We start from the raw sequence: 9,843 nt of genomic DNA on the forward strand, positions 1-9,843 counted from the left end.
ACCATAGTGTGAGTGGGGGATCCCATGTGTAACTTTGTGTTTCTGTGTGACTGAGACGTAGCATAGCTACGAAGCGAGTGTGGAGTCCCAATCCGCGGTTCCGTGTCTCCGCGAGGAGAGCGGCCGGAGACGGACGAAGTGTCTGTGTTTTTTTGTCCTGTGTGTTCAGTCTCTGTCCTGTGTATCTTCTTGTGTGTGAGCAGCTATTAAGTAGTGTCTTATTGTAAGTAGTGTCTTCTTATTGTAAAAAAAAAAACAAAAAAAGCAAAAAAACAAAAAAAACAAAACAAACAAAAAAAAACACCAAAAAAAAATGGGAATGAGACAAAGCAAAGGAATATTAAGAAAAAGCCCCTTGGGATGTATTTTGGTGCATTGGAAAGAAATTTCAGGGCCTGGGGGCACAGAAAATAAGAGAACCCTGATTAAATACTGTAATCAATGGTGGCCACTCTATAAATTAGAAGATGGGGCAAAGTGGCCACTTAATGGAACATTGGATTATAGTCCTATGTTACAACTAATGTTATTTTTAAGAAGGGAAGGGAAGTGGGATGAAGTATCATATGCAGATATGTTCTTCACTCTCCGAAACCATCCAGAATGGCAGAGAGCCTGTGGAATGGTGCCACCCCAAGATCCCTTGGTGTTAGCCCTGGAAAGGGATAGAAGAGAAAAAAAGAACATGCCAAAGCGATGTTGTTCATCATGTGATATTGGTCAAAGGTGCATTAAACAGGATAAAATTCACCAAGATACAGATCAAGGGTTGGAAGATATATTCAAACCCCCACCAAAACGAAGGGAAAGTATGGATTTGGATGATGCTTCTCCTCCAGAGAGTCCAGTCTCCTCGCGAACCCGGCAGAAACCTGTCTTACAGGCACCTCTGAGAGAGGCGATAGGACCTGAAGGAACTACAATGTTAATTAAAGTACCCTTCTCTACAATGGATCTGGAAGCATGGAAGAAGGTTGCAAAGGATTATCGTAATGACCCTGTAGGCGTTACAAAATATTTACAATTTATAATGAAACAACATAATCCGGATTGGAATGATGTACAGTTGCTACTGGAAGCAATGACAGAAACTGAGAAACAATTAATATTAAAAACAGCAGGTGATCTAGCTGGGGACTACTATCAAGCAAAGCGACGAGATGTAAAGGAGTTTTTTCCCCTCCAAGACCCAAAGTGGGACCCAAATCGATCTGCAGAGCGAGAGAAACTGCAGGCATACCAAGAATGGATTATTAAAGGAGTAGAAAGGGCGATCCCAAAAACTATAAATTGGTCAATTTTGTATGAGGTAAAGCAGGGCCCCTCAGAATCACCATCTGAATTTCTAGATCGATTGAGAGAAGCAATGCGCCGAAATACACCACTAGATCCAGGCTCAGAAGTGGGAATACAACAATTGGTCTCTCTCTTTTTGGGGCAGTCCACAGGAGATATTAGAAGAAAACTTCAAAAATTGCGACCAAGTGAGGGAAGAAATTTAGAAGTCCTCCTGGAGGAAGCATGGCGAGTATTTAGTAATCGTGAAGAAACTTATAAACAGGGAATGCAGAGGCTAGTGGCGGTGGTAGAAGAAGGGAGAAGAAGGGAACAAGGACAAAAGCCTCGACTAGGTAAAGATCAGTGTGCACTGTGCAAAAAATTCGGACATTGGAAAAGTGAGTGTCCAGAAAACAGAAGAAATTGCCGCACAAACAGAATTAAAACGGGGAGAATGGTTGCACACATGAAAGAAGAATGACAGGCACCGGGGGAATCTTCCCTAGCAGATCCACTGGTTATAATGAAGCTAGGAGATAAAGAAAAGGAGGTGGAATTTTTGGTTGACACGGGTGCAACATATTCGGTTTTAAATGAAGCTCTGATACCCTTAGGGGATAAATATATTACTGTAAAAGGAGCAACTGGTCAAGGTGAAAAGGCGTATTTTTGTAAACCATTAAAATATCAATTAGGAAAACAATGGGGCATACATAAATTTTTGTATATGCCCAACTCCCCAAAAGCTCTTTTGGGGAGGGATTTATTAGAACAGTTGGGGGCAGTCATCACCTTCAAGGAAGGCAAAGTCACCTTAAAGGTAAAGGACCAACAATACATAGAAGTGCTAAGCTTAATTTTAATTACACATCAAACAGGGGGAGAGATTAGAGAGGATGTATTAGACCAAGTATTTCCGGGAGTATGGGCTACAGATAGACCTGGAAAAGCCAAAAATGCAGCCCCAATACAAGTCAAGATCAAGGAAGGGAAACAGTCAGTCAGAATTAGACAATATCCTTTGAAAAACGAAGACAGAGAAGGAATCCGCCCAATAATTGAAAACTTCTTACAATTAGGACTATTAAAGGAGTGCCAATCAGATTTCAACACTCCTATTTTACCGGTCCGTAAACCTGACAGTACATATCGGGTAGTGCAGGACTTACGAGCTGTTAACAAAATAACTGAAGATCTTTACCCTGTAGTAGCAAATCCATATACCCTGTTAACATGCCTTACACCAGAGCTAACCTGGTTTACAGTATTAGATTTGAAAGATGCCTTCTTTTGCCTCCCTCTCCATGAAGCCAGCCAGAAAATCTTTGCATTTGAATGGGAAAACCCTAGGAGTGGACGCAGAGCTCATCTAACCTGGACGGTGCTGCCTCAAGGATTCAAGAACAGTCCCACCCTCTTTGGAGAACAACTAGCAAAAGATTTAGAATCCTGGGAAGCCCCACCAGAAGAAGGAAAACTACTGCAGTATGTAGATGACCTTCTAATTGCCACCCAGACAGAAGAAGCTTGCGTGGCCTGGACAGTAAGCCTTTTAAACTTTTTAGGACTTCAAGGATACAGAGTATCCAAGAAAAAGGCCCAAATAGTAAAACAAAGGGTAATTTACTTGGGCTATGAAATAAGTGCTGGACAACGAACTTTGGGACAGAACCGTAAAGAGGCCATATGTCAGACCCCGAAGCCACAGACAATAGAAGAACTACGAACCTTCTTGGGAATGACAGGATGGTGTAGACTATGGATTTACAACTACGGGTTGCATGTAAAGCCTCTATATGCACTAATTGCTGATGGGAGCAGAGATCTTCAGTGGACAAGAGAGGCTACCCAAGCTTTCAACCAATTAAAGGAGGCTCTTATGTCAGCTCCAGCCCTTGGACTTCCAGATGTGAGTAAACCATTCCTTTTGTTTTCTCATTAGAAACAGGGAATTGCCTTGGGAATACTAGCTCAGAACTTGGGCCCATATCGGCGAGCTGTTGCTTATTTTTCTAAGCAATTGGACTCTACTGCTGAAGGATGGCCAGGGTGCCTTAGAGCTGTAGCAGCAGTCATGCTGAATATTCAAGAAGCACGCAAATTCACTCTGGGCCAGAAAATCACAGTGCTAGTATCCCATACAGTGTCTGCAGTACTGGAGATAAAAGGGGGACACTGGCTTTCCCATCAGAGGTTTCTGAGATATCAAGCCATCATGGTGGAACAAGATGATATAGAGATAGTAACAACTAACATTGTCAACCCAGCTTCTTTCCTCAGCGGAAATGAAGGAGAACCTATACATCATGACTGCCTAAAAACCATTGAGGATACATATTCCAGCCGCCCAGACCTACAAGAGACCCCTCTGGACGATGCAGAAACCTGGTTTACTGATGGAAGCAGCTATGTCATCAGTGGAAAGCGGCATGCTGGATATGCAATCACCACCTCCAGAGAAGTAATTGAATCTGGACCACTACCAACAAATACTTCCACACAAAAGGCAGAACTGGTCGCTCTAACTAGAGCTCTGGAACTAGCAAAAGGAAAGAACATAAACATCTACACAGACTCAAGATATGCATTTGGAGTTGTGCATGCACATGGAGCCATTTGGAAAGAAAGGGGACTGTTGAACTCACAAGGGAAAAGCATAAAACATGCACAAGAAATAGTGAGATTGTTGGAAGCAGTTCAACTACCTGGGAAGGTAGCAGTTATGCACGTTAAGGCACACCAAAAGGTGAGCTCGATGCAGGAAGAAGGAAATGAGCTGGCGGACAGAGAGGCAAAAGAAGCAGCAAAAAGAAATGTAGTTATAGAAGGTGCCTTAATTCCTGATGGGAACATTCCTATAGAAGGTAAGCCAAATTACAATAAGGAAGATCAGAAATTGATCACAGATCAGGATGGAATACTAAATAAGGAGGGGTGGGCTCACACACCACAAGGGAAAATAATTGTCCCCTCCTCTTTGTTATGGGCCATTATAAGAAATGAGCATCAGAAAACACATTGGGGAGTGGATGCTTTATATAAGTACTTAAGAAACAGAATCATAGCTAGAAATTTGTATGCTACTATCCATCAAGTAAGTCAACAATGTGATCTCTGCCTTCAAACAAACCCAAAAAATAATCTCAAACTCAAAATGGGCCAAATTGGAAGGGGCAATGGACCAGGCCAACAATGGCAGATTGACTTTACGAAATTACCAAGGCAAGGGGGTTATAGGCATATGTTGGTACTAACAGACACCTTTTCAGGTTGGCCAGAAGCTTTTCCAACTAGAAGTGCAAAATCCCGAGAGGTAACAAAAATATTGTTACAGGAAATAATACCACGATTTGGAGTTCCAGCCACTATATCTTCAGACAGAGGACCACATTTTATTTCAAGTGTGGTACAACAAATTAACAAACAACTAGGTATTGATTGGCAATTTCATACTCCCTACCACCCACAGTCAAGTGGTCAGGTGGAGAAAATGAACCATCTAATTAAACAACAAATTGTGAAATTGGGACAGGAGGCCAATTTAACTTGGCCCCAGTCACTTCCATTAGCTCTGTTAAGAATTAGAACTAAACCAAGGACTCGAGAAGGGCTGAGTCCTTTTGAAATTCTGTATGGAAGACCATATGGAATCCAACAGGGAATATCTCCCCAAGTGGGAGAAGAAACTATGAATAATTATATAATAGCGTTAGGAAAACAACTCAGGAAAATTGAAAGACATGTGGCTGGAACTCGAAGCAGAGGACTGGATAGTCCAGTACATAATATACAACCTGGAGATTATGTATATATAAAATCTTTCAGACCCACAGAGGAAGAAGATCTCGAACCAAGGTGGAAGGGGCCGTTCCAAGTATTACTCACAACTTTCACTGCTATCAAAATTAGAGAACAAAGCGCCTGGATTCATCACACTCGAGTCAAAAAGGCCCCGAAGGCTCCCTGGAAAATCACATCAAATGGTAATAACAGAATGAAATTAAAAATAACTCGCGAGAGATAAAGTAAAGTAACATAGCTAGTTAAAATGAAACAATTATTTGTATTAATCTTTTATAACTATGCCATGGTCCAAGCCATAGAAAAGGAAACATCAATACTAGGGTCAAACATGAATGTCTGGCTCACATGGGCAAATAAGACTGGGGTTACTGATTTCTGTCTGACCTTGGCACAGGTGGGAAATCCTTTTCAAACATGCTTAATTGGAGTACCATACCTGAACCCCCTTGATTTTCAGGGGTGGGTAAAAAATCCCTTGGTTCTAAATTCTACCACAGTAACCGAAATGGTCAAGAGGGCTAGAGGAACTGATTGGACAATTGCATCAGCCCAATTGGGAGCAATAATAAAAAATTTAAATCATTCTACTATCCCGATGCAAGAACTCCGACTCCTAGGATCTGACAAAACTAATCAGAGCTGTATAACTTTTCATACATGGTCAAGTGAAGTCCCTGAGACCAGAGTAACTAGCGAAAAGACATGGTATCATAATATAACTGCTTATTGCTCAGGATCATCGCCAGCGTTACGATACAGCGATGAAATACCTAAAGCTCTGCCCCCAGGATATTTCTTGATATGTGGAGAACGTGCATGGCCGGGAATTCCTTCCAAACCCTTTGGAGGACCATGTTATCTAGGCAAATTGTCTCTGTTTGCAGCCTCCAAAAGACAACTAGTCCAAGACATGAAGGGCAGCCTCCACAGAGACAAGCGATCCATCGAGCAATTAGGCCCAAATTGCGATTCTACTTTAACAATTTGGAATCACACGGCAAGGTTTTTAACAGCATTATTTGTACCAAATATAGCAGCAGGGAAAGCATTGAAAGACATACATCATTTGGCATGTTGGGCAGCTAAACAACTAAATATAACTTCAGACATAATATCCTCACTTGCCACGGATACAGATAGTGTAAGACATGCATCTTTACAAAATCGAGCAGCAATTGATTTTTTATTATTGGCCCATGGACATGGCTGTGAGGATTTCGAAGGTATGTGTTGTATGAACTTATCTGATCATTCTGAATCGATCCATGCCAAGCTTAAAAAATTGCAGGAGAATATGAAAGAGCTTAGAATTGCTGGAAGTGGATTGGATGAATGGCTAAACAACCTAGGAGTTACTGGATGGTTCAGAGATATACTTAAACAAGGTCTTCTAATCTTAATTATAGTATTACTCGTTTTACTGATTGCACCTTGCATAATACAATTTATATCAAAATCACTCCATAAATCAATAGAAGGAACATGGATAGCTCTGTCATAAATAATATAGTAAAAGAATTTACTCACTTTATAGAAAAAAGGGGGGACTGATGCACGGGTAACCAATGTACAGGGGGGTAATATAGAGAAATTGTACAAGGGGGTTAAAGGAATTCCTTTACTTAAACAAAAGTATTGTCTGTCCTAAGTATCTGCCACTGCCACCTTGCCAAGGCATTGATTATTGCTGGAGGGGAAGAAGCAGATGCTAGTTCTGCTGACAAAAGCAGATGAAAGGTCCTGCTGATAAGCCGGGGAGAAGCAGACTGGGCGATCAGGCCTTAAGACCATGACAAAAACACAGATGTTTATTCCTACTGATAAGTGGCAAGAGAAGCAGACTGGGCCATCAGGCCTTAAGATCATGACAAAAACACAGATGTTTATTCCTACTGATAAGTGGCAAGAGAAGCAGACTGGGCGATCAGGCCTTAAGACCATGACAAAAACCACGGATGTTTGTTCCTACTGATAAGCAGTAGGAGAAGCAGACTGGGCGCCAACTAACCCTAAATCCATGTCTGAAGATTAAAAGGTGTAAAGGTTAAGAAGACTCATTTACTTCATCTTGAAGACCCCTGCCCACAGGAGGAAGACTCATTTACTTCATCCTGAGACCCCTGCCCATGATCAGAAGGGGCACTGCGCAAGTGCAAAGGACCTTCCGGCTCATTATAATACGAAGCGGGGATAGGTAATAAATATGTATAGGCGGATTGAGCAATCTCATGTCTATGTATACCTTAAGAGAATAAGTGTAAAGGGACAACCACCCTGAGGCGTGCATGCTTTGGAGGAGCTATCCCCATGCACCTCAGCGCTGAATAAAAGCATACCTACTTTACAACTTTAACTAGTTGTGGAGTCTATCCGCGCATCAGTGATACTAGGGAAAGATGTTAAGAAGTTAAAGAAAGTTAAGGAGGGAGCTCGAGCAGCTCCTGTGTGAGCATGGGATGGGTGCAGGGATAGGCAAACAAATGGAAACAGACATGTTGGGGAGTAAAGGAGGAAACATGGAAAGTGGATAAAAAGAAAGCGGTTGCTTTGAAACTGGTGGAGAAGAAATGTTGAGCAGAGGTGGGGGAGTAGGCTCTTCTGTGGAACCAGATCCGTGTGTGTGCTATGGGGAGTGAGACTGCCCTGGAGGGGAATGCCATGGGGCAGCTCCAGTGAATGAATTAGAACAAGAATGACATAAAAGCTGGAAAGAAGAGAGTTTATCCCCTCGTTGGGAGGGACCTTTTCTTGTTCTTTTAACTACAGAAACGGCAATAAGAGCTGCTGAAAAAGGGTGGACACACGCATCATGAGTGAAGGGAACCATGAAGGAAAGTTGTGACTGAACCCGGAGACACCAAGCTGACCCTCAAGAGGACTCGGATAAGTAACTGAGGGAATTTATATTGACTCCTGTAAATTTGATATGGGAAATGCAGATATAGTTGAAATTATTTTAAGAGCCAAGTGTCCCAGTTATTTGAAGTATATTATTACTGGTAGGGGAGACCACGAATAGTTTTTGAAAAATCAATTACAGTTCTTTTTGCATTCGGTGTGAAATTACCACCTCGTTGGAATAGTTGTTGTGGGGTATACCTTTAACCTACCAGAGAGGGCAAGACCGGAGGGAGTCGGTGCTGCAGCTGAAAAGGTCTGCCAAGGGCTGCAACCCCTGGGGCTGTGACCGCTGAGCACTATGATCCTGACTGGACCTCTTTTGGTGTCGTTTCTGATAGGAACCATATGGGAAAATGCCGTGGCTTTTAAAAACATTCACAACAACTGTAGTTGAATGCATTACCACAACTAGAAGAAGGAAGATAACCTCTAAAACCTTGGTCTATCACACTGTTTATGAATGCAAAGGAACAAAGATAGGCAGTTGCATATATAATCAAACTCAGTGAGAACAAATTCAGAAGAAAGAAGGTTAATTGGAATAAGTTATAATGAAGTTATAACCAATTTGAGTACCTCACTGTCAATAATTTTTGATGCATGTGATATTATAGATGATAATTTAGATACTAATTGTGGAAGTTTAGAGTGGAGGTGGTACTATAGTAGCCAACCAAAATATATTTGCCCAGGTGGATACCAATGTCACATAAATCCTGATGATGTACCTAGTCAAATGGCTAGATATCAGTCATCACACCTCTGTGGAACAAAAGGATGGTCTTGTGTATGCTGGAATACTGCAGGCTGGAGATATGACTATCAATGTAAGACTCTATGAGGTTTAATAGCAGGAATAGCTGTACAACCCGTACCTGCAAGCCAGTAAATTTAACTGAAATTTAACTGAAAAATTGGAAACAGAAAAAAAGTAACTAAAATTGGACTTAAAATATATGGAACTGGAGAAGACCCAAATGTGATTATTAGTATTAAGATCAAAGAAAAATATAAAGAGTCAATACAACATCATGTATTATCATGAAATGGAAACTGGAGTCCAATATGAAATTCCCACATTTGCTAAAAAAAAAAAAAAAAAAAAAATCTCTTTGTAAATCTTGCTGAATATATAGCTAAAGCATTGAATGTAACTAACTGCTGTGTTTGTGGGGGAAATAACCGGGGAGAGAGATGGCCCTGGGAGGCAATGGAGAGTAATATAAGTGACCCTGCAATCTGGAAAAATCTAAAAGGGAACAAATGGACCAGGCCAACAATGGCAGATTGACTTTACAGAACTGCCAAGGAAGGGGGGTATAGGCATTTGTTACTAAATATCAAATGGTTTGCTGTCTTGGATTTAAAGGACTCTTTCTTTGCTTAATATTGGCCAAAGAAAACCAGAATTTATTGGCTTTTGAATAAGGAAAATCCTGGCACAGTAAGGAAAACTCAACTAATTTGGACAGTATTACCTGAAGGGTTTAAAACCAGTCCGACGAGTTTTGAAATCAGTTAACACTGGAACTAGAAACATGGAATCCACCCAATCAGAGGGACTCTGTTACAATATGTGAATGTCTCGTTAATGGTGGGATTATTGAATTTTCTGGGGCTGAATGATTATCAGGTATCCAGACAAAAGGCCAAACTAATTCAAACCCGAGTTTCCTACCTAGGGTATGAAACAACAGGAGAACAGAGAAGTTGGAACTGCTAGAAAAGAAGCCATTTAACCATCAAGGAGTTCTGTACGTTCCTGGGAATGACTGCATGATGCAGACATGGATACACGATTATGGTGTTCTGGTAAGACCACTATATGAACTGTTAAAAGAAACCTCTCTCTTTGGAATA

At 41.2% G+C, this 9,843-nt stretch overlaps 1 protein-coding gene across 1 annotated transcript; it reads left to right on the forward strand.

Moving 5' to 3' along the window:
* Positions 1-574: 574 nt before the first annotated feature.
* On the forward strand, positions 575-3,644 carry LOC117438235 (uncharacterized). Its single transcript, XM_034073743.1, has 3 exons — positions 575-1,631; positions 2,157-3,187; positions 3,546-3,644. The coding sequence occupies exons 1-3, from the start codon at positions 575-577 to the stop codon at positions 3,594-3,596; spliced, it is 2,139 nt and encodes a 712-aa protein (XP_033929634.1). The 3' UTR covers positions 3,597-3,644.
* Positions 3,645-9,843: the final 6,199 nt, after the last annotated feature.

The sequence above is a fragment of the Melopsittacus undulatus genome (genome assembly GCF_012275295.1).
Source record: "Melopsittacus undulatus isolate bMelUnd1 chromosome W unlocalized genomic scaffold, bMelUnd1.mat.Z SUPER_W_unloc_3, whole genome shotgun sequence".
Taxonomy (NCBI): domain Eukaryota; kingdom Metazoa; phylum Chordata; class Aves; order Psittaciformes; family Psittaculidae; genus Melopsittacus; species Melopsittacus undulatus.

Coding starts and splice junctions, on each gene's coding strand:
- LOC117438235 (XM_034073743.1), top strand. CDS start 575: ATGTTCTTCACTCTCCGAAACCATCCAGAATGGCAGAGAGCCTGTGGA. Junction 1,632..2,156: donor AGGACAAAAGCCTCGACTAG/GTAAAGATCAGT, acceptor CACATCAAACAG/GGGGAGAGATTAGAGAGGAT. Junction 3,188..3,545: donor CAGCCCTTGGACTTCCAGAT/GTGAGTAAACCA, acceptor TTGTCAACCCAG/CTTCTTTCCTCAGCGGAAAT.